General features: G+C 39.1%; 1 protein-coding gene across 1 annotated transcript in view; it reads right to left on the reverse strand.

Annotated features, from left to right (window-relative positions):
• LY75 (lymphocyte antigen 75) overlaps window positions 1–26061 on the reverse strand; it is an 83357-nt gene that overhangs the window by 25378 nt on the left and 31918 nt on the right. Inside the window, exons 13-23 of the mRNA XM_040971615.1 lie at window positions 24434–24576; window positions 17345–17426; window positions 13671–13739; window positions 10477–10591; window positions 7488–7523; window positions 6942–7117; window positions 6118–6185; window positions 5777–5856; window positions 5024–5163; window positions 1270–1375; window positions 892–1052 (exon numbers count right to left, since the gene is read on the reverse strand). Of these exons, the coding sequence (XP_040827549.1) occupies window positions 892–1052; window positions 1270–1375; window positions 5024–5163; window positions 5777–5856; window positions 6118–6185; window positions 6942–7117; window positions 7488–7523; window positions 10477–10591; window positions 13671–13739; window positions 17345–17426; window positions 24434–24576 (1176 nt within the window). The remainder of the gene's footprint in view (window positions 1–891; window positions 1053–1269; window positions 1376–5023; window positions 5164–5776; window positions 5857–6117; window positions 6186–6941; window positions 7118–7487; window positions 7524–10476; window positions 10592–13670; window positions 13740–17344; window positions 17427–24433; window positions 24577–26061) is intronic.

Genomic DNA, 26061 nt, shown 5'->3' on the forward strand with positions numbered 1-26061 from the left:
CTGTTCCCAACCCCAAACTTCTGCAAGCTATACTGTCAGGAACACTGCTTACTCACTGCATTAATTTCTCAATCATCTTCATTTGTGCCAAAGCAGTTTTGTATCAACAAAGCAGTTGAGACAGAGGCAGTGGGAAATAATTACACAGTGTCATTACAAAAAGAACATTTTTTTCTTCTCTCCTTCAATTATGTACTTTTTGGGGCAAGATATAGAGGCCTGAAGCTCATAAATGTTAAGTACAACATCTGTAGTTGCTGCAGTTTACAACTTACTACCTGAGGGCTTCACATGGTTGTGGAATAGCTGCAATGGGATCTGATGCCATTGCACAAAAAAACCAGGCCCCACACCCAAAGGCTGAAGAAGCACCTGTTCTTACGACAGCTCCACTGAACTACAATTAAATACACAATTCTAGCGTATTCAAGAGTTGTACAGCCATCACTTAATCAGCTGTGAAACATTTTCAATATTTCTAAAAGAAACCCCATAGTTAGTAGTCATTATCCTCAAGCCCTTCATCCTTTCTAGCTGCTGCTTTTTTTTTAAGTTATTAATTTATTTATTGGAAAGTCTGGGTTAAAGAGATAAAGAGGGAGAGACAAAGAGAAATATATCTTTCATCTGCTGGCCAGACTGAAACCAGAACCAGCAGCTTCATCCAGTTCTCTTAGGCGAGTACAGGGTCCCAAATACTTGGGCCATCTTCACTGCTTTTCACAGGGAGCAGGTAAAGCCACTGATCCACTATCTTTACAAATCTGTCTCTCTTCTAGGCATTTTATATAAATAGAATCACAGAATAGATCCTTGTTCTTAATCTAATGATTTATGGAAGATTTGGGCATTTCACAGGATTATGTAATTATTGATGTTAAGAAAACTTACATTTGTTGGTATCCTCAGCCTCCGACCAACCAACAATGGGTGAAAGTTGCCATATATCAGCTCTTTGTCATCTGTCCACTTGTTAATCTTCTCATGGGCAGTCCAGCGCAAACCAATCCACAGAGTAGCTCCCATATCCGGAAGCAAGGATGTAATAAAATCTGCGAGAAGGAGATTTTTATAAAGCTATTTGACTTATTCAAATTAAAGATACACAGAAGTCCATGAGCATCTTTTGTTTATCAATCACAACAACTTTTTATCCACTCCATAAAATAGATGAATAAATTGTTTTTATATACCAGCTCTCTACAGCCCCCTCAAACTAACTTGGATTTCAGATCAAAATAAGATGTGTTTCTCACACAGTCCTGGTACCTTGTTCACTCTGGCTCAATACGGAAGGAAGGGTGCCGCCATAGGAATGACAGATATCATTTGCTTGAGAAAATTTGGCATATTGGGTGTTGATCTTTAGAAAACACTGCAAACACAGAAGCAATTTAAGCATAAGATTACAGACAAGGAAAAGTCACAAAACCGGTAAATGTCTTATTTCTTACAGGGATGCTGATTTTCATGCTATGAAATGTAATGTACAAAGTAGTGCCATAGGCCACTGGTTTAGGGGATAGCATTGGCATGCAGCAAGTTAAACTACTGCTTGCAATGCCAATACTCCTGGTGTACTGTTGGTATGAGTCCCAGCTGCTCTGTCTCCTGTCCTGCCCCATGGCTAATGTGCCTGGGAAAGCAGTGGGAGACGGCCCACCTACTTAGGCCCTTAGTGCCTTTGTGGGGGACAGGATAGAGTTTCAGGCCACTGACTATCATTTGGAGCAGCCCTGAACGCTGCAGCAATTTGGGGAATGAACCAAGAGATGGAAGATCTTTCTGCCTCTCTCTTACTTTCTCACATAAATAAAAACATTTTCTTCAAGATTTATTTTTGAGAGGTAGATCTGCAGAGAGAGAAAAGATCAATATCTTCCACTCACTGGTTCACTTCCCAAACAGCTGCATCCGCCAGAGCTCAGCCAGTCTGAAGCCAGGAGCCTGCACTGCGTTTCCCACATGGGTACAGGAGTCCAAGGACTTGAGCCATCTTCCACTGTTTTCCCATGCCAGAGGCAGGGAGCAGGATCAGAAGTGGAGCAGCCAGGACTCAAACCAGCACCCATATGGGATGCTGGTGTTGCAGAGTGAAGATCAGTCTAATGAGCCACGGAGTTGGTCCAATAAATAGAAATTTTAAAAGATAAGAATTGTGATCTAAACATTTCATTTTAAATAACTGAAGGAAAATTGTCAAACTATGCCATTTGAAGATGTTCAAAACGCTCATGGATAATATTATGGTAAAACTATGCATAGATTTTTTTTGAGCAAATTAAGCATCTCCTAATTTAATTTCCCATAACTTTTTTTAAAAAAATTTTATTTATTTTATTACAAAGTTAGATATACAGAGAGGAGGAGAGACAGAGAGGAAGATCTTCTGTCTGATGATTCACTCCCCAAGTGACCGCAACGGCCGGTGCTATGTCAGGAAACAGGAACCTCTTCTGGGTCTCCCACGTGGGTACAGGGTCCCAAGGCTTTGGGCCATCCTCCACTGCTTTCCCAGGTCACAGGCAGGGAGCTGGATGGGAAGTGGAGCTGCTGGGATTAGAACCGGCGTCCATATGGGATCCTGGTGCATTCAAGGCGAGGACTTGAGCCACTAGGCTATACCGCCGGGCCCTCCCATAATTTTTTTGAAGTAATCATTTGTGTGTATATTTTTCAATATGCTGAGTAATTCCATGTGCTAAGTCATTTTACAATATTATCTCATTTAATTTTTCACAATTGGGGAAACAGAAGTAACTTACTTTACTTTATAAATGAGGAAGCCACACAGTGGCAAGACTGGCAATATAGACCCTGTTTCATCTGGTTTCAAAGCTTGTGCTCTTAATTTTACTTAATTATATCAAGAATCCAATTTTGGGATTGATATTGTGATGTAACGAGTTGAGCTGCTGCCTGCAATGCCAGTGCCCTAGTTATGTGCTAGATTTAGTCCTGACTGTTCCATTTCTGATCCAGCTCCCTACTAATTCACCTGACAAAGCAGCAGAAGGCAGAGTCCTTGGGCCTCTGTATCCACACTGGAGAATCAGGTGAAGTTCCTGGCCCAGCCTGGGATGTTGTACCCATTGGGTTGAATCGATGGATGGATTAAACTTACTACAAATATTTTCAGCTGTCAGTTTCCTTTTTCTTTTTAATATTTTGATCACTACAGTATTGAACAGTAATACATTTTAAAAACATACGCATTTATTTATTAGAAAAGCCAATTTCAGAGAGAGAAAGAAGGAGAGACGGGGAGACCTTCCATCCACTAGTTTGCTCTCCAAAATGGCCACATTGGCTGGAGCTCAGGTGATTCAAAGTGGGAACCCAGCAGCTTCTTCTGGGTCTCCCACATGGGTGCAGGGGTTCAAGGATTTCAGCAATCTTCCACTGCTTTCCCAGGTGCTATAACAGGGAATTAAATGGAAAAAGCACCAGCCGGGATACAAACTGGTCCCCTTATAGGATGCTGGAACTACAGATGGCTGCTTTACCCATCATACCTAATAGTACATGTTGAAAAACAACGCTATTTATTTGAAAGGCAGAGATAAAAACAGACAGATGACGGCCCAGCACGGTAGCCTAGTGGCTGAAGTCCTTAGCTTGAAAGAGCCGGGACCCAATATGGGCACAGGTTCTATTCCCAGCAGCCCCACTTCCCATCCAGCTCTCTGTTTGTAGCCTGGGATGATGGCCCAAATCCTTGAGACCCTGCATTCATGTGGGAGACCTGGAAGAGGATCTGAGTTCCTTGCTTCGGATTGGCGCAGCTCGGGCCATTGCAGCCACCTGGGGAGTGAATCAGCAGATGGAAGATCTTCCTCTTTGTCTCTCCTGCTCTCTGTATATTTGACTTTCCAGTAGAAATAAATAAATCTTTAAAAAATAGACAGATGGAGACATTTCTCATCTGCTGCTTCCCATTAGTAACAAATTCCCATAACACCCTGGGTTGGGTTAGGTTGAAGCCAAGAGCCAGAACCTTTATCTGAATCTCCTACAGGAGTGGCAGGGACAAGACTACTTGTGCCATCACCTGCCATCTCCTAGGATCTGAATCAACAGGAAGTTGGAACCAGTGACAGGCCAGGACCCACACCCAGGCACTCTGATAAGGGCAGCATACCCACTATACTAATCAGCTACTCTTGGAGTAACACATCTTGAATTGTGCTTCTTGAAATGTCATACAAAATTGTTTCTCAGGGTTTTTACATTTTGGAGATACAGGCAAAGGCTTTGGGGTGGGGGATGGGCATTTAGCAAAAGACACTAGAAAAAGCATACCCTGAAACTGAGCTTGGAGGCTGTGTATTAAGGATGGCAGAGTAGAAACAAAAGGAGCCTGTTTTTGAAGACATCAGCACAGCCTGCCAACCTGCACACTTCTTCTATGTGAAAGAATAAATGTTTCCATTTTAATATATCTTAGAAATTCCTTTTTAACAGCCACATGCATTTCCTAATAAATACATATGCAAATATGGATTATGCATCTCAAAGAGTCAAATACACTGTAACATTTTCCAAACCTATTTAGGCTACTATTTGGTGACAGAACCAATGGCTAACATCTTATAGCATATGTGGCATCCCTAGAAGGTAGTTTGGGAAATGCTGTTCTAATTTGACTGGCAGATGTTCTCCTTGAGAGAGACAAAAATACATCAGCCAGAAATTAAGTCAAGCTTCTTCTATATGTATAGTGAGTGCCCTTACTGTTCAGTGGATTACCATTCAGTGGCCAATTTTATTCAATTACCACGCAGCAACTTCAGTTTTAGTAGCAAGGGCATAGAACTATTGCACTTTGGAAGACCTATCTGTGGATATGACAGTTTGAGAGTTAACATTGTCCATGGATGCTGACAGTGCAGAGTGACACAAATGATACTGATGTATGTGGAGACGATTTAGGGAGGCTGTGTGATTGGCTACCATTTCCTCTAGGCCACAGGTGCAAGGCGAAAGCAATCATTGTGTGCACAATGTAGCAATTCTCTCTTACCTTATTTCCAAAAGAAACCCACTTTTCGGAGCACTGGACTTTAGCTGTAGGATCTGGACTGTATTTTTCTAATGGAGATACACTATGTTTTTCACAGATGAAGGGCAACTTGGTATTACAGTCTGCTGGTTTATTTAAGTCTGAGAAATGAAAAAGTAGGATGATTATAGGGAGAACACATTTAAAAACAATCCAACCTACAGAAAGGCTTTAGCTTTTTAAATCAGTCTTTTCCAAATGGTTAGAATTGATCCCTCTTCCAGTCCAATCTTTTATTTATTGAAATTTATCCTTTTCCCAGTCCAATCTTCTATTATTATTCCTATCAGTAGGTTGTAGCATACCCACCTTGCCTACAAAAAGCACATATTCAGTCTGGCTACTGCATCATTCAAGGAGTGATGCCAGGAAGCAAGAAGCAGGTTGAATGGGACGTTTAATAAGGGCTCAAAGGACCTAAACTATAGAAGTGTTGCCTGCTTTGCTTTGGTACATTTATCAATATGCTTATTGATTACAGAAATGACTAGCTCATCTCTAAATAACTGCTTTAGGATAAAAGAAGTTAAAATATTCACAGTGAAAATCACCTTTATTTGCACGTAGAACTTGATCTACTGTCATTAAAAGTATATCAGAATAAGTTGAAGCTACCAAACACATAATCAGAAGGAAAACAAGAGCAAGACTATAATGGAAGCTAGAGTTGACATATTACATAATCAATAGTACAGGATTTGGAATTAGTTTTACCGATAAGCCAAGTCTTGGCAGACATGTACATGCATTCCTCTCCAAACTCGAAAGGATAATAGTGCCATGGACGACGAAAGCTGAAGGAAAATGAGAGAGGGACAATAACATTGTCAGCCATTCTATTCTGCTCTTAATCATCCATTTTAATTCTATAATGACATTTATACCACTTTTTACTTAATGCTAACATGCAAAGGAACTTGAAGTGCTCTAATCTAGATAGATTATGCATTAATGATCAAAGCTATTTACAAGTAGTAGCCCGCTTACTATAGGGTAAGATTGTATTGCATTTTAAGGGACAACTTTATGAAAGTAGAATCAGTAACATAACACACCCTGAAAAAGGATGATCTATGGGCTGTTCATTAGCTCTCAACCACCACTTTTGCTCATCATTGGAGATCTGAAAAACAAACCAAACATACACCCTTAGAGGGGCTGCATTTTCTGTTTAAAAACCTTTTCTTCCTATTACCACACACAATAAAGTTTCAAGACATCCCATTACTTTCAAAATTACATAAACACAGTGCTTTCACCAAAAAAAGGAATTTGAGAACACTTTTTATATTCACAGGTCTTATTTTGGGAACAGAAAATATGGCTGCTGTAATTGTTACTTGAACTAGCACGTTAACTGGATCTACGATGTTTTATTATAATTAAATCATAAATTGAAAAATATATTAGTTAATTTTCTTTTCCAAAATTGATTTTTCAATTACTCATTGGAAAAAAACCAGAATCTTAAGTTAGACAGTTACCTTTCTGTTTAAAATGTGAAAAAGAATAAAGATTCTTTATCTTATCTCACCTCAAATTTATATTTATTAATCTATTAATCACATATTTTAAAACAAGCAATTCTATTTAACTTTCCAAAAGTAAAACACTGAATTTGGATGTTCCTCTTTTATAAGAAAAACATCTAAGTTTTAAAGATTTTGGAAAGAGTTTTGAAGTATGAGGGGACTTCCAAGAGTTCATGGAAAATGGAATTAAAAGTTTTTTTGATGCAAAAAAGCCCCTAAAATTCACCATTAGGCATTTTCCCCCCATAATATATATTTCCATGAACTTTTTGAAGACCCCTTGTATTATTTCATTCCATCAATATAGAAATTAAAAAACATGCTTAAAACACACTCGTTGAAATTACATTGGCTATTTTGTTTCTGATAGCTTTCAGTCCTGTGAAGGATGTGACAGTGGCAAGAAAGCTGTAATTGGTAGCACAGTAGAGGAAAGCTTCTTCAAAGTTCAAGTGTGGTTCAGCAACAAACCAATATTCACTTCCTTCAACTACAACTGGAAGCCCGTGAATTCCTGCACGCTCTAAAGAAGAAAAAGAAGACTGCAGTTAGCATGGTGCAAAGCTAGCTCTCCCCCTGGAATGTGGGGCCGTGTTCTCCACTATTTATAAAGAGTGAGCCATTTGCATTACAGATCTCTGGCCAGAGCTGTGCTGATGGGAAGAACTAAGGGTTTCCGAGTTATGGACTTGGCCAGTTTCCTGTACTCACCTGGCAGGAAAATCCCAGCCTCAACCCCTCCACCCACAGCAGCCATCCTTGCCTGCTGGTAGGATATGTGTGTTTTATTTGAGTGTACGCTAGAGAAGAAGTTGGCATAAACAACTGACTACATAGAGAACCAATTTAAAAATCAAAAGAGCTTTAGCGAAATTTCATTTCTCTTAACTCACCTGGGTTGTACCAGTCTGGTGTTTTTGGAGTACGACCTGTTTCAGGAAAAACAAGTGATTTAGGTTCAATATTCAATTGCAGATCATGGCAAACTATAAGTAGGACCTTTAGTGTAACTTAAAAGTATTTATAGCAACTCTAGCCAAATCAATTTAGTTCAAGTTATGATCACTTGAGTTGAGTTTATAGGGCATATGCTAAAACTGCTTTAGTGAATATGAGTGAAAAATGACTAATCTCAGCAGTGGACCCTTACCTATTGTGACAGTTACAACTGAAGAGTAGATGTATAAACTAGGATCAGTAGGAAGTAAAAAGCAGTGTTGGCTATATTACAAAGAATCATTAAAGAGCATGCAAGAAGATAATCCTTGTTGAGTGAGATTATACAAAAGCAACTTCTCTATTCAGTGGAAACTGAGTTGCTGCTCTGAAAATCTATGTTGGTAGTTTATTGTCCCACAAGACATCAATATTGAACTTTTTGAGATTATAAGACAAAACATCGAAAAAATATAACTCTTCAGTTTTCTTGGAATGGAAACAGGAAATATAGTAAGTTACACAGAAGTATGGACTCCAAAGGGCCCAAACGCCCTCATCTACACTGTGGTGGCATTGGTATTTTAGATGAGTTGCTTATTTCCCTGAGCCTCAACTTTCTACTCTATAAAAATGAGGTGTTGGTGCTGTGGCACAGTAGGTTAGCTGTGGCCTCTGCTGCTGGCATCCCATGTGGGCACCACTTCGAGTCCTGGCTGCTCCATTTCCGATGAAGCTCCCTGCTAATGGCCTAAGAAAACAGCAGAAGATAGCCCAAGCACTTAGGTCTCTGCACCCATGCGGGAGAAGCAAAAGATGCTTCTGGCTCCTAGCTTTCAGCTTGGCTCAGTCCTGGCTATTGCAGCCATTTGGGGAGTGAACCAGCACAAGACACTTCTCTCTCTCTGTCTCTTTCTCTTCTTCCTTTACAATACCCCCTTCCTGACCCAAGTAACTATACTCAAATAAGTAAATAAATCTTTAAAAAGTAATGAAGCAGAATACACACATTTAAGTATACATTTACAGTATGATACTAAATTTTCTGCCTTTGCCCATATCTACCACGCCATGACACATTTAAATATTACAAAGTTAAACTTGTAACTGTTGCTAAAGGACTGTAATACTGTAGCAATCTGGGGTAAAATGGCAGGAGGAGAAATAAGGAGGGAAGGAGAAAGAGGAAGGAAAGAACCCTTATGCCTACAAAAGTGTATCATAGAAAATAACAATTTAAAAGAATATAAAATTGAATAAGGCAGATTATCTACCTTCAAAGTATTCACAAAGGTTTAAAGAGATTTATCAAAAGTGTTGTACAATGGGAACAATCTAAAGTAAAGATGTGTATAAAATATTAAGGAAATAGAAAAAAAATTATTTATTATTATTTGAAACCCAGCACTACAGAGAGAAGGATAGACCGAGAGAGAGAGATAAATTTTCCATCTGCTGGCTCACTTCCCAAATAGCAATGAACAAAACTGAACTGATCTGAAGCCAGGAGCTTCTTCCAGATCTCCCACATGGGTGCAGAAGCCCAAGGACTTAAGCCATCCTCTGCTGCTTCCCTAGGCCATAAGCAGAGAGATGGACTGGAAGTGGGGCAGCTGGGATTAGAACCGGCACTTATATGGCAGAGGAGTAGCCTGTGGTAGCCTGTGGAGCCATGCTGACAGCTCTAAAACTTTCATTTTTTAAATTAAAAAAAAATTTTTATTTTTAAAAAGGTTTATTTATTTTATTGGAAAGACAGATCTACAGAAGGAAGGAGAGTAAAGGAAAGATCATCCACTGGTTCACTCCCCAAGTGGCCACAATGGCTGCAGCTGAACAGATCTGAAGCAGGAACCAGGAGCTTCTTCCGGGTCTTGCACACAGGTGCAGGGTCCCAAAGCTTTGGGGTATCCTCGACTGCTTTCCCAGGCCACAAGCAGGGAGCTGGATGGGAAGTAGAATAGCCAGAACACAAATTCGCACCCACCTGGGATCCCAGCGCATGCAAGGTGGGGATTTAGCCAGTAGGCTATAGCGGTGGGCAGATGGCCTTTATTTGTAACATAGCTACAAAAGCTAGTCAAAACCCAGGAACCAGGAGCTTTTTCTGGGCTTCCCACATGGGTATAGGCACAGAAGCTGGATCAGAAGTGAAGCAGCTGAGACTCAAGCCCCAAAGGGATGCCAGTTAGCAGATGGCAGCCTACTGTGTTAAGTCATAGCATTTTTGAACGTTCTGTACACTTGCCATTAACTAAGTTAACATATTAAATTTTTGCTTAAAAAGAATTTAGAAATTTAAATTTTGTAATTTGTCTTACTATTCCTTCATAGTTTCCTAATAAAACGCTACATAAAAGAAAATAAATTCTATCTATCTATCTTTCTTTCTTTCTTCTTTTTATATAGATGTACTTATTTTTTTGAAAGTCAGAGTTAGGAGGAGAGTTAGGATGGGGGAAGGAGAGATCTTTCCTGTGGTGATTCACTCCTCTCTTCCCATAGCTTCAATGGCCAATACTGAATCAGGGTGAAGCCAGGAGCTTCTTGGAGGTCTTCTGTGTAAACAGCAGGAGTCCAAGCACTTACAGGAATTCCCACATTTTGTTTTCTAGACTCTTGCCTCATCCTTCATTTTGCATCAATTAAAACTAAAATTATTCTTTTCTATGCATTTCTCCTTTTGCTTAAAATAAACCTTCATTCCACAATCAAACCTTCCTAAATGAACCTTCAATTTTATCTTGTATACGAATGCTTCCATGATCAGAGAGTAAAGTAGTTCAGATTTCAACAAAGTAGCTTTCTGCTTCGTCCTTAATATAGTAAGTGCACCTTCACAGGCTTTTAAGAGTTATAATTAGACTAAAATACCCTTCGATCCTTTTATTTCAGCGTTCACAATGCTAACATAAAAAGTTGTCACACAGAGTCACTGTCACATACCTTTTGGAATGTGGCACACCCATTCAAGCTTTGTATCACAAGCAAAAGGCTTCATATAAAAAAAATCATAATCATCAAAGAAATACCAGCTTCTCCGCCATGGCCTATGAATGACCTAGAAGAGGGAAAAGATGGCAGAATATTTTACAGTTAACATAGCATTTAAAAACATTAAAGTGTAACCCCCTATGGCCTTGAGCTTTGTTTTTGCTCTAGTTCTCTAAGATACTTCTTTGATAAATGGATACACGAATGAGTGGAATGTTTAAATAGTGACAGCTTGAGTAAAAATCTACAGAAGGGTTGATAAAGAAACCATAGTACAAAGCAATAGCAGTTGAGAACAGAATAAACAAATGGGACCTCATCAAACTAAGAAGCTTCTGTACAGCAAGGGAAACAATCAACAAAGTAAAAAAGCAACCCACAGAGTGGGAGAAGATCTTTGCACACGATATAGGCGATAGGGGGCTAATTTCCAGGATATACAAAGAACTTCAAAACAACCAAAAAACCAAAACAAACAAGCCACTCAAGAAATGGGCACGGGAAATGGGCAAACATTTCACAAAGGAACAAGTCCAAATGGCAAACAAACATATGAAAAAATGTTCCAGCTCCCTAGCAATAAGGGAAATCCAAATTAAAACATCGATGAGGTACCACCTAACACCAGTAAGATTGGCCCACATAAACAAGAACACCAACGACGCTTGCTGGCGAGGATGCGGGGAAAAGGGAACCCTACTCCACTGCTGGTGGAGCTGCAAATTGGTACAGCCTTTATGGAAATCAGTCTGGAGAACACTCAAACAACTCAAAATCTGCATACCGTATGACCCAGCAATAGCACTCCTAGGAATATATCCAAAACACCTGTTTTACGACAAACCAACATGCATCCCTATGTTCATTGCAGCACAATCAGTAATTGCGAAAACATGGAAGCAACCAAAATGCCCATCAGCAGAAGATTGGATAAGAAAGCTTTGGTTCATCTACTCCATGGAATACTACTCAGCTATTAAAAAAAACAAAATGCAGTTCTTTGTGGCTAAATGGGCACAACTGGAAACTATAATGCTAAGGGAAATGAGCGAATCCCAAAAGATTAGATACCACATGTTTGCCTTGATTTAACCTGTAATTTTTTGTTTGGTTGTTTGTTATTTTTTGAACCTGTCATTGATACTGTCTCAACCCAGATGTTTCCAAGAATGGAACTTGCATTATTTTTAACATATTGTTTACCCAATACTATGTCAATTAATTCCATAATGTTGTATAATGATACTGAGGCCTTGTTGGGGCTTTTAACTGACTGGATCTTTACTCTGTTAGACCTATCTTCAGACCATAGAAGGTCTCCCCAAGAGGCCACTGAACTTATCTGGACAATAAGACGCTGAACTTTATGATAGGCATGTGTTTGCAAGCAATGAATCTCAACTGAACTTGAACTATGGTTATGCAACAAGGTGGAGGAATCCACCATGGGGGGAGGGGTATGGGAGGGGGAGGGGGATCCCCAGTGCCTATAAAACTGTACTACATAATATAATGTAAGCAACAATAAAAAAAAAAAAGAAAAAAAAAAAAAGAAACCATAGTACATACATATGTAATTTATATTACAAATACATATATTTACATATACAAATATGTCATAATTTATATTACAAACACATATACACATATATTTATACAAATATAAACACATATACATACATATATGTATTTGTAATAGAGATTATTATCTTCTTTTATCCTTTTTTATATGAAATGGTAAAATCTTATACTTTTAAAATTTGAAAGGACTATTTTAGAAAACAAATGTATTTCAGTGGTGTCCAAACAGCAGGCTGACATCAGAACAGTTAGCAAGTGACCACACCTCAGGGCCTGGGATCCCTCTTCAGTTTTATTCTGCCATCTACAGGTGTTGGTTCCCACTCCATCTAACATAGCACTACAAGTTCCAGCCAGCAAGAAGAGAAAGGAAAGCATAGGACACAGTTCAGGGAGGGGAACCCCCGGCACTCTTGGGGTCATTTGCTTGTAAAGTCCACAAGTTTGGTGGGTACTACGGCTGGTGAAACACGATTGTCCTTGTAGAACATGGTCTTGGCTGGGCTTGTTCCTGATACAAGGTTACCCCAACACCTGCTCCTATCCACTTAATTTTGTACATGTTCAAGTCTCTCCACATGGAAGGACTTTACATAGAATCGACTGCACCAGTGTTCTCAGCACTGCTGAGAGTTGCTCCAGCCTCACTGACAGTCTTTGTTTTTTTGAGTTAAACCGTGAATTCTGTTAAAGGGCATGATATTGCACAGCTTATTAATAGAACAGTTACTTTGAAAACAGTGACAAAGTAAACATTTACCTAGGGGTCTCCTTTCTCATTGTCTTTCCTTTTTTCGCAGTTACCTGAAATCCACACCTTGGCTACTTATTCCATATTTTTCTTTTAAAGATGTATTTATTTTTATTTCCAAGGCAGATTTACAAAGAGAAGGAGAGGTAGGGAGAGATAGTCCGTTTACTGCTTCATTCCCCCAACTGACTGCAATAGTCGTAGCTGAAACTATTCAAAGCCAGGAGCCAGGGGCCAGGGGCCAGGAGCCAGAAGCCTGGGGCCAGGAGCCAGGAGCCAGGAGCCAGGAGCCAGGAGCCAGGAGCCAAGGCAGTTCTTCAAGGTCTCCCATGTGGATCCAGTGTCCCAAGGACTTTAGGCATCTTTTGCAGCATTACCAGGTCATAGTCAGGGAGCTGGTTTGGAAGTGCAGCAGCCGGGACACAAATCGGCACCCATAGGGGATGCCGGTGCCACAGCAGAGGGTCAGTCTGTTACATTACTATGTCAGCCTCATGCTACTTACTCTCTTCTATATTTTCCTTTCAATTCCAGTCTTGATTTCAACTTACCATATGATATATCTTACAGCTAATGCGGATTAAAACTATCAATATTACATAATTTCCCCCACAACTCAGTGCCCTTTGCTGAATGTAAGTTTTATCTTCTCAAATTAAGTGTAAGCTAGGTTACTAAAGCCAGGAATGTACTTAACACCCACTGCACCTGACACGATGCTATACCCACAAAAGGCACCCGTGGATCTGCTGTCAACCATATGGGACAGCAGATTGGTTTTCTAAATACACAAACTCTCTGGCATTACACTGACCTTGACAGCAGCACAGTCTCTGATGTCATAATCTTGCAGAAACTCATGTTCCATGAGAAGAGTAGACACCTGAAAAAGACAAGAGAGGCTTGAGGATTTAAGAGTGATGTAGAAATATCTGCAATTTAGATGTCATTTGAGCAGCTCTAATAACTCCAGCATGTTCACAGGTTACACAAAGAAAACCTTCTCATCTCATTTTTACACCAGGATGCTAAATCATCAGAGGACTTAGAGAATGTCATAATGTTATATGAATCCAAACAAAGCAAGACACGGTTTCAGAACTAGAGGTTAATGGTGTATGAAGTTCACCACTGGAGTCACAGAGAATCAAGAGCTTGCCAAAGACTTTGTTTTCCATGTGATGAAGTGCAACTTATCTCATACGTGCTCCAACTTGAGAACAAAACGTAAGGAGTCTTGTATTTAGAAAAACACAAAGTGAATTGACCACAGCAATGAGGTAGAACAAATATTAAAAAACTGGGAATAATTTTACTCCTAAAAGTGTTTCATAAAAGCTCCTTTTGGGATAATACAAACATTTGAAGTAATATTTAAGAATTTTTAAAGGTTATCCAAACAAATTACTTTCCTGAATAAATATACTTTATTTTTCTCATAACTGTTGCTTTATTTTTTTAAAGGAGTTAGCAAACAATATGACAGGAAAAAAAAATTGTTTGTGGTACACAATGAAAATCATGCCCATATCTGGCTAGTGTTAGGATCAGAAAGACAATGCATGTTTTCTTTGAAAATAAAAACAGGATTAGTAACTTACTTTATCCTTCTCATTTACGTGACTATCTCCATCCCAACATACACTTACAATTTAATGGTTATATGATATATTTAAATTTTATTTTTAAAACTGACAGATAAAATTATGCATATATTACATGCAGCGTTACTATTGAATGACTAAGTCTAGCTAATTAGCATACTCATTACCTAACACAGCTATTTTTGTGGCAAGAAAAATTTATGCTGAATCTCTTACTGTTTTCAGGAACATAATAAATTAACTACAGTTACTATATTATCTGTATTATCAATACATTTCTTAAGCTTATTGTTATAGTGTAGCTGAAATTTTGTATCCTTTAATCAACGTCTCCTTCCTTACAACTGCTCCCGCTCTTGGTAATCGCTGTTCTATTGTTGAGTTCTACAGGATGAAGGCTTTTTGGATTTCACATGTAAGTGGGCACACCAGTATCTGTCTGTGTCTAGGTTATGAAGGCCTCTAGGTTCATCCATGCAATTGACACAATTACATTTTTATTATTGACTAAACAGTATTCCATTGTATTTATGTATATCACATTTTCCTTATCCAGTCCTCTGTTGACTCTGTTGATGGACATGTTGAATCTCTATCTTACTATTGTGCATGGTGCTGTAACACACATGGGAATAGATATGTCTCTCTGATACACTGATGTAATTTCCTTTGGATATATATATATATACTCAGGAGTGGTATTTTGGTTCAGATGGTAGTTCCATTTTTTTTTTTTAAGATTTTGTTTTTATTTTTATTGGAAAGCCAGACACACAGAGAGGAAGATCCTCTGTCTGCTGATTCACCCTTCAAGCTCTGCCAATCCAAAGCCAGGTGCCCGGAGCCCTCTCTAGGTCTCTCACGTGGATGCAGAGTCCTACCGCCCTGGGCCATCCTAGACTGCTCTCCCAGGCCACAAGCAGGGAGTTAGATGCGAAGCGGGATTAGAACTGGCACCCATATGGGATCCCAGCATATACAAGATGAGGACTTTATCTGCTAGGCCACCATGCCAGGCCTGGTAGTTCCATTTTTTAAAGATTCATTTATTTTTTTATTTGAAAGTCAGTTGCATGGGTTTGGAGGGAAGGGGAGAGGGAAGGAAGGAAGGAAGGAAGGAGAGACAGCTACAGAAACATACGCAAACACAGAGAGAAGGAGAGGGGGAAAGAGAGAAAAAAAATCTTTCATTTCTTTGGTTCACCCTTCAGATATCTGCTAATAGCCAGAGCTAGCCCAGGAGCTTCAAAACCAGGAGCCAGGAACTTCATCCAGGTCTCCCACATGGATGGAAGGGGCCCAAACACTTGGGTCTTCTTCCTTTGCTTTCCCAGGTCATTAGTAGGGAGTTGTATCAGAAGTACAGCAGCTAGGCTATGCTGGCCCTGGTAATTCCACTTTTTAGTTTTTGAAGAAACTCCCTATTTTTTTGATAAAGATTTATTTATTTTATTTTTATTGGAAAGGCAGATGTACAGAGAGGAGGAGAGACAGAGAAGAAGATCTTCCATCCAATACTCCAAGTGGCCACAATGGCCGGTGCTGTGCCGATCCAAAGCAAGAAGCCAAGAGCTTCTTTCCAGGTCTCCCACACGGGTGCAGGGTCCCAAAGCTTTTGGCTGTCCTTGATTGCTTTCCCAGCCCACAAGCTAGATGGGAAGTGGAGCTTCCGGGATTAGAACTGGCGCCCATATGGGATCCCGGCGTGTTCAAGGCAAGGACCTTAACCATTATGCTATTGTCCCGGGTTATATATATATATATATATATATATATATATATATATATATAAATGGCTGCATTAATTAATTTACATTCCCAACAGCAGTGTGTAAGGGTTCTGCCTCCCTGTATTTCACTAAAGCTTATCTTTTGTCATCTTGATAATAGCTATTCTAATCTCACTGAGTAAGGTGATATGTCACCGTAGCCTTAATTCATATTTGCATTATGGTTTTCAAATAACTGGCTACTTGCATATGTGCTTTTAAGAAATGTCTATTCAGGCCCTTTTTGATCAAGTTTTTTGTTTTCTTGCTGTTGAGTTGTTTTAGTTTCTTTTGTATTTTATACATTTAGCTTATTATCAGACATATAATTTGCTAATACTTCCTTACATTCTGTGGATTGTCCCCTTCATCTGCTCATCATCTCTTTTGATTTGCAATCTCTTTTGATACAATTTCATTTGCTTATTTTTGCTTTTCTTGCCTGTGCTTTTGGGGTCATGGCAATAAACCATTGCCTGGGCCAGTGTCAGGGAGCTTCACCTATGTTTTCTTCTAGTGGCATCACAGTTTTAGAGCTTACAGTTAAATTGTTCAGTCATTTTTAGGCAATTGTTTGAAAGGTTTAATTTATTTATTTGGAAAGCAGAGTTAGAGAGAGAGAGTGAGACAGACAGACAGAGAGGTCTTCTATCTGCTGGTTCACTTCCTAAATGGCTACAACAGCCAGGGCTGGGTCAGGCCAAAGCCATGGGTCAGGAGCTTCTTCCAGGTTTTCCACATGAGTGGCAGGAAGCCAAGCACTTGGGCTATTCTGTGCTGTTTCCCAAGAACATTAACCGGATCAGAAGTAGGATAGCCAGGATGTGAACTGGTACCCATGTGTGTGTCACAATGCTGGACCTGGCTCTTTGCTTTCAAGGGTTTATGTCTATTATTATGTTAATATCTCATTGTTTTGGTTATAATAACTTTGTAGTATATTTTGAAGTCAACTGATGCCCAAGCTTAGTTTTGTTAAGTTTGTCTCAGTTCTTCAGTGTCTATCATGGTTTTACAGAAATTTTTCGTAAAAATGTTTTATTCAACAACCCACTTATTGTTATCAAAATAAACTTTCCTTACATATTACATTAAACGAGAAAGTTTCAACTCACTGGTGTACGATCACTCCATTCCCAGGATCCTTGTAGATCGGGGCTTCTTTTATTCAAACCTATCCATAGCCAACGATTGTCACTGTGTAAAAAAGAGATGTTGAAAGTTTTTGAGATGATCCCTTGGCAAAAATGTTAATCGTTAACATATCTAAAGAGCTTTAGGCATGTGAATCCATTCAGATCTTGTCACTAACTAAAGAACAAAGCTTCAATCTGTATGAGGTCTTGAAATCAAAGTAGATGCTTCCTTTGGGATAGCTATAGAAAAAAAACCATCATTCTAAAGACTGAATCGTAAATTATTCTCTGCATATGAAAGACAGACGTTCTTCTGCTTGAAGCTCTACAATGAAAAAATCTCTGATTATTCTAAAACGTCTACTACAGTGCTATCAAATTAGACAGTTTTCAGATATAGGTAAGTACAACAACAGCATTTCCTGAAAGCATCTGTCTATAATACTACTGAATTACTTTTCTTTAAAATGAAAAACAAACTATCTGGCTAAAATTTCATTACAGAAGTTTTTTTTTTTTTAAATTGGAAAGGAAGATATATAAAGAGAAGGAAAGAAAGAGAGAGCAATCTTCCATTCACTGGTCCACTCCTCAAATGGCTGCAATGGCTAGACCTGAGCTGATCTGAAGGCAGGAACCAGGAAACTCTTTGAGCTGTCCCACAAAGCGACCTAAGGTCTTGGGCTTTCTTAGGTCACAAACAGGGCAGTGAACTGGAAGTGGAGCAGCCAGGACACGAATTGGCAGCCATGTGGGATGCTGGTGCTTGCAGTAGAGAATTAACTTATACAGTCAAGTATTTGAATGTTTTCTCTGTGCCAAAGAAATATACCAGAGAATTATAATTGAGCAATCACTTGGGTGATTATACTTAACATTTAATAAGTATTATGCTTTCATCCAAAAGACTCTGAGCTGTAATATCCAACCTCAAGTGGACTACAAAACAGTCAGGGAGACAATGCACAAGGAAAAAGGAAATATGGTAAAATCATGTTTGAATGCCATCAAGTAAGCCATATAAATACTAAAGGTAATAAAAGTGCAGAGACAGGAAAGATCATTACAGATTATAGGACATGATTAACACTCATGGGCTGAGTAGCACAACACTGAGTCTTCAGAGCAACTTGAGAATTTGCAAGCGTTCACCACGCGCCAGGGATCAGACTAGCTGTTAGGAGAGAGGACAGGCATTCCAGGAGGAATTCATGAATACACAAACACATGGAGGAAGCAACACAGTGTCTTAGAAATTCCTTTTTCTTTTCTAGCCAGGATATGTGTGTGTGTGTGTGTATTTTGAATAGAAGTAATATATTCATAAGAAATTTTCTCTGCCTCTAATTCCAGCTGAAAACATTCCCTGAAGTTTTTATGCTTTTTAGGCTTTAAGAAGTAAACCAGTTTTATTCCATATAATCTAATCTTCTGTTGGCCCATGATTATAGGATCATGCATGTGTGTTTATACATATGCCTTCATAATATTTTTATGAATGCAATGTACATAGAAACATAATACATATTAGATAAGGGGTAGGATTATATTCTAAATTCCTACTCTGAAGCTCAATAGTGTATATTGATTATATGGTACATCCTGTTGGGAAATAAAATTAAATCTGCATTTTAAAATAATTCCTTATTGTACCAAAAGCTGAACCAAACTAAATTTGAAATTACTTTTTCACTGCTTGACAAAATATTGCATTGCTTTATCTCTTCCTTTGTGCATCATTTCTTTGTAGTTTGATATTTCGAGGGGCTTTTCATTGCTTCAACATCAAGGTTTTCAACTTTCTGCAGTGACATAGGAGGACCGTCGACCTTTTGGGCTCTACTTAGTTTTTATTCTTGTTCATTGAGAAAGAATACCAATTTGTGGACTTAAGAATCCAGTAACGACAATTACATCCAGTTTAAATAGTAGCTGTGAGAGGAATTTGCAGTTTGTATCTCCAATTCATCAAAGCTTCTGGTGTCACTGCAAGTGCTGCCATTCTAAATCACTGTGTCTAGGGAATCGCTCCACACAACACACTTAAAATCCAGTTGCCAAAAAAAAAAAAAAAAGAAGGTTTGGCTTCCTCATTGTTCTGAAGATAATTTCAGTTCATTCAAAGCTTTGCACACTTTGACATATTTAGGACTTGGAAATTCTGTACCTGTGTTTCCCCTTACATAAGCATTAGATCACTTTCTTTACACATTCAATAATCACCTGGAAAGATCGTAAGAGATCATATGTCAGTCTCTAGCGTGGCAGCCAGGCCAACTTTTTATAGTTCTGTCCCAAACTCTATAGGCTCCTCAAATCCCACCAATGGCTCCCCCTCCTTCTACTTTGAAACTTCCCTGCTTTCCTTACTTTTTTTTTTTTAAAGATTTATTCATCTATTTGAAATATAGAGGTAGAGAGAAATGGGAAGAGACAGAAGGGGATCTTTCATCCATTGAATCACTTCCCAAGTGGTCTGAGGCCAGAACAAAGTCAGGAGCTTCATCTGGGTCTTCCACATGGGTAGAGGGACCACCGAGACAACTGAACCACCTGTTGCTTTTTCCAGGCCATTGGCAGGGAGTGGGATCAGAAATGGATCAGCCAAACTCAAACAGCATGCCGATGGCAGCACTGCAGGTGGCAGTTTCAACAATTTCTTAGGGAAAAGTTTGCCTAATAGTCTAAAATTTCTGATTTCCACTATTTTTTGAGAACAAACTCCATTTTAACTCAGAAACTTAGAGTTTCCAGCTTCATTTCAAGATTATTTTGCGTGTCATAAACACAGAAACTAGTAGCAACTTGTGTGTGGCAATTTCTGAGTGTGTGTGATCCAAGGTAAAAATTATTTTGTGACTTGTATCTGTTTCTGGTTTGACTTAGTTTAGCTATAGCAAATAAAAGGAAAGAAAACTGAAAGTAACATTAAATCACTGCACACTTCCAACTTAGATTTTAGAAAATTTGCAGGCAAAAAAATGCACCTGATCATTATAAGGGAATTATGTTAAGATGAAAATTTTCTACCTTTATGATTTTCTTCTACTCCAATCACTTAAGTATATGGTTTTAAAGCGATTAGGTTAAGACACTGCATGTGTGACTGTAAAGATTCTCATTCTCAATGAAATTTTCTGTTCCATCTTGTTGCTAAGGAGAATAACTCAGCCATAACTCCCAATAAACGCGTTCTGACGAGGTAGTTAGCGTGCAAAGCCTTAGCTTTACACCTCAATCCACTCATGCACCTCCTGGGAGGGAGTGTGCACAGCAGCAATGGTATTGCAAACCAGCCTTTCTTCTCTAATCCCATGACTATTTTTGCTCTACAATGACTTTCCCTGTTGGGCTGCCATTAAGAGTTGCAAAGATCCCAGAGCCTTAATGACTTAGTGCACCGTGAAGCCTTTTCATTGAAATACAAATAGAGATGTGAAACTTAGATTCTAAGAAGTAGACCAGTAATCTGACTTAACTTCTTGGCATGCAATACACAATTTGGGGAATGGATATCTTGCTCGGGAATGTCAACTTTTGAAATAAAAAGTTCAAGGAATAAGCTTTAGAGTCATTTTTCTAATACAAATGGGTTTGCTTGCTTCCTTCCTTTAAGCTATGGCTACAATTTTGATTTTAGGATATGTTCTCTTAGTACAGCAGAGGCAAATAATCTTTTTTTTTTTCCCCACAGAACACTTATAAAACAGGCAACATAGTCGGCTGGATGTGGCAGTGTGTTAGCTGCAGGGACAGAGCGAATCAAAAGCTTTTGAGTTTTAGCAAGCTGTATCTTACATTTTTTTTTTTTTTTTAAGATTTATTTTTATTATTTTTTCATTGGAAAGGCGGATATACAGAGAGGAGAGACAGAGAGGAAGATCTTCCGTCCGATGATTCACTCCCCAAGTGAGCGCAACGGGCCGATACTATGCCAATCCGAAGCCAGGAGCCTCTTCCGGGTCTCCCACGCGGGTGCAGGGTCCCAAAGCTTTGGGCCGTCCTCGACTGCCTTCCCGGGCCACAGGCAGGGAGCTGGAAGGGAAGCGGGGCTGCCGGGATTAGAACCGGCGCCCATATGGGATCCCGGGGGTGCAAGGCGAGAACCTTTAACCACTTGCACCACCGCGCCGGGCCCAAGCTGTATCTTACAAAATGTCATCTAGGAATCCTCTCCTAACTGGCGCCACCTCCAGCCACTGGATCAGGTGATTGCAATGGACTGATGACAAATATAACATTAACAGAATTGTGCCTGGAGCAGTGAACCTTCAATGCAAGATGGTAGTTAGAAAACGTAAAGGACAGGCTGCTGGGTTGCTGTCCCTCTTCTGAAACAGCTTGTCCTAAATGTTTTGTACCTTCATTGATAGCTGTGTAATACATGAAAGGATCTGGGTTTCCTTTTGAATGCATTGTAATATGCTCTCAAGGTTGTGAGACAGTAGCTAACCCTCATCTCAAAAGAATTTAGGAGGTTCCCCCTGTTAACTTGTGTCAATCTGCCATATAATTTTGTACATTACTTCCTAATGCTAAACAATGAAGTATAAAATACCCGAAGTTCTTTGACAGTTGTTTAATAAATCCATTAGGGAACACACATATTTTTTTTTTATCAGTTTGAGAGATTGCTATACTGAAATCACTTTCTCTAATGAGAATAATACAGTAATGACTATATTAAAATAAATCTGGAAAACAGGAAAATTAAAAAACTTAATCACTTCAGTTCTTACCTCCCAAAGGTAAAAATTACCACCTATTTTGATGCATCTTTCAGTCTAATGCTTAATTTAAATAGTATGTTTTTTACTCATTTATAATCTGCCTTTACCTCAAGTTAATATATTATAAACATACTTTATAATTTTTAATTTTAATGCCAGTGGTGAATTCCAAATAAATTCAACAATAGTGATGACAACTGGCTCTTCACATTTGTTTCATGAAAGTACTTTTAATGTTTCCTCATTAACTGTTACATATGTACTGTTCAAGTTAATTTTTATTCTTACTATAAAAATTTATATATTAAATGTATTCACTAAATGTTAACTATATTTTTATATAATATGACAGGGCCTGGTATGACAACTCAATGGCTAAATCCTTGCCTTGCAAGCACTGAGATACTATATGGTCACTAGTGCATGTCCCAGCTGCTCTTCTTTTTATCCAGCTCCCTGCTTGTGGCCTGGGAAAGCAGTGGAGGACAGCCCAAAGCCACATGGGAGATCCCGAAGAAGCTCCTGGCTCTTGGTTTCAGACTGGCTCAGCTCTGGTCATTGTGGCCAATGGGATGTGAACCAACAGATGGATGATCTTTCTGTCTGTCTCTCCTTCTCTTTGTAATTCTGATCTACCTTTCCAATAAAAATAAATCTTAATAAAAAGAAATGAATAATGAATTTTGCCATTTGCATTTTCAGCTCCCATTAACATGATCACATGACAATTCTATTTAAGTAACAGGGGATAAGCACATGGTGTGAGCAAGCAAAGCGGGTCAAGAAATAGTGAATAGTGACCCTGACAATCCGGGAAGTACTTTTCTATCTCAATGTACCACCAACCATTCAGAGCTAACTTGATTTGCTGCAACAAGAAAATGTTGCCAGTTGTTTAATTTGTAGAGATGAATTTTTGCAGAAAGATTTAAGCTTTATAATGCTTTTGGTTCCTAGATCACAGGGGGAAAAATCATGATCTTTGGGTTGGACAGGTGCGAACTGGCAAGATTTACAAGTCTTTTCTGATAGCATACAATTGAATCTCATACTGAATAAATTTGCAGACTTGGACTTAATCAAATCTGATAATGAATAAGATGTACCTTCTGCCAATTTATGCTGAAAGTGATCCTTTGCTATTTCATTGTTTTATAAACTTCTACATGGATTTTCTCCAACTCTTTTTTAATATTCAGCATTTGAATACCCTTTTAAATTACTCTATACCAAAGCAGCAGCTGTTTAGGCTAACCATTAAGATGCCTGTGTCTCAGGCTGGAATGCCTGGGTTCAGATCTTTGATCTAGCTCCTAACTTGAGCTTCCCATTAATGCAGTTCCAGGCAGGCAGCAATGATGGCTTCAGTAATTGGGTTCCTTAAGTAATTGGTCACCCAAGAGAGAGAACTGAACTTTACTCACAACTCCTGGCTCTGTCTGACAGAGTATGAAAAAGTCAACAGGCACCCACAGCTATATCACAGTAGCTACAACAGCACTTTACTTCATTTCATCATGCAGGTGCAGAATCAATCATCTCACATTATCACAAGAGTCAGGATAATAAGATGAAGAGCACACATTTATGTTCCCTTTACTACAGTATTTGTAGTACCTGATTCCAGTGGTTCAATTTTATTATTAGTTATTCTTGTGACTATATGACTGTGTCTCATTTAAAAATTAAACTTTATTGTAGGTATATGTATCCAAGAAGACGTAGTATGTATAGGGTTAAGCACTACCAGAGTTTCAGAGATGTCCACTAGGGGGTTTTGGAACATGTTCTCCACAGACAAATTAGCTTCCTGACTTGTGATCAAGCTCCTTCCCTGACAAACAAGGACATTCCAATTGCAGATCTCAATTCCATTTCCAGCTAAGCTGTATGACTCATTTCTGCTTCACCATCTATGAACAGTCTGGTCTCAGAACCTTAACTAATTACACTTTTCTTCCTGGTGCTTTTCCTACCGTATCTTTCAAAATACAGCTTTCAAGAATCTGCCTTCCTCAAGTCTCCCTGATTATACCTCCCAGTAATACTTCATCTCTTTTCTGAATTCTAAAGGCCCTTCCAAAGGCCATTCCTTAACTAGATTCTTGATTTTGTGCCCTACTTTTCTTATCCCCACCATCGGTCTTTATTACATAAAGGGTAGGGATAATGTCTCATTCTCTTTTGAACCCTTCACAGTGTCTTGTACGTGAGAGTGTGTGTGAGGTTACATGATTGCTAAGTACTGAGTGCCCTTGTAGATAATAACAAAATGTGCATGTGAAACACCTAGAGGACATGACATGCAGCACAGAAGCTCTCACTCCACAAGCATTACCTGAACTGCTCCGTTAACCAGTGAAGAAACTCCTTCATCTCATCCACGTGACCGAAGCTAACCAGGTGGGCTCCCAGGGATTGGCAGAATCTTTCAGCTTCTTCCCAGTTCCTCTTTCTCACAATTCTTTCTATATGGAATGCCTTAAGACAATTGAATGGTATTTTATTTTCTGGTGCCATCATAAAGTATCCATAGGTTCAAAGTCAATCACAGTCGAATGTCTGCCCCCATGAACTGCATTCTTATGGGTATAATAAGAACACGTTTACACTTAGACACAGATAATTCCTGCTGAAAATATCAGCTGAAGGCTGGCATGGTTCTAGCCATTGTTGTCGTATAGATGATCTTGTTCAGCCAGGCTGGAAGCTACTCCAACAAGAAACTGAGTTTTCCTGTGTTCCTAGGACTTGGAAGACACACTGAGCCAACAGGAGAGATTCAAGGATGCCTGAGAATATTTTGGGAATAGTTTTTGCCCAATAATGTTCTAGCAACATGATTTTGGGTAGAAACCACTGAGACCTACATATGAATAGAACTATTTTCTGAGCAAAAGAAGGGGCAGCTTGCAGTGGTGTAAGAAGGTAGCAAAACAAAATCCATTAGTTTAGACTGTTTCTTTAGATTGTGATGATTAATTCCAAGCCAAAGGAACCATACTGAAGAAAGGGAAGGTATGGGACGAGAAGATGGCATAATGGTGGGCTCAATTACTGTTCCCAATCCTTCAGTTCCTGCAACATCAACACAAGTTCCTATTAGGGCCTCCTGGGGGAGGGGTGTACATTTCTGTACTTCTCTGTAGGGCTTGCCCATTGACTTAATGTGATCATCAGCCCAATGGGGGAGGGGGTAAAGCAATCAGATTAAAACATGCTTAAGTAGTCAGATTTGCCTTCTTGGGCCTCAGTGATTTACCATCAGAAAAATAAGCCTCTAATAGTGGCTGATCCCTCAGTCTGAGCCCTTGATTGAATGGCAACAGATCTACTGTCACAGCCCGGAGCCCAAGGTGGATGACATTTGAGGCCGAAACTAAATGAATGCAACCCTAGTGACCTGTATATCTGTGAACATCAGACAATTTATTGTCATTGCCACTAAATTTTGGAGTGGTCTCTAACAGTGAGACTAGTTGATGGACACAGACCTGAAAATAAACTTCATAAGAAACTGGGAAAGTTTTTTCAAATAAAATATTCATTTTATTTTTGATGATTTTGTTTTACATAGTGGAGAAGGATGCATGCCCTTGTGAACTACCAATTAGTGTGAGGAGGTTTGAGGAATGGAGGAAAACAGATGAGATAAATGCTTCAAATCTCTTTAGAAACAGGGGAATTCTTAATCTGACAACAAGCATTAGAAGTATATGAGAATTGCAAGCCTAGTTCTATCACGGCATGGGATTTAACCAACTTCCCAGAAGAAAAACAACTCTATTCTGGCCTTGTTCAGCCGTTTCAGGGAGGATATGTGCAGAGAGTAGGAACGAGCCACCTGACAGCAGAGGTTCATGTCCCATTAAGGGACATGTCCCCTGGCTCCAACATCTTAGGTCATATTTGTGTATGAGGGGAAACATATCCACAATCTTAGGTCATACTTGTATAAGGACATAA

The sequence above is a fragment of the Ochotona curzoniae genome, unplaced genomic scaffold (assembly GCF_017591425.1).
Source record: "Ochotona curzoniae isolate NIBS_2020 unplaced genomic scaffold, NIBS_Ocur_1.0 contig_2210, whole genome shotgun sequence".
Classification (NCBI taxonomy): Eukaryota; Metazoa; Chordata; class Mammalia; order Lagomorpha; family Ochotonidae; genus Ochotona; species Ochotona curzoniae.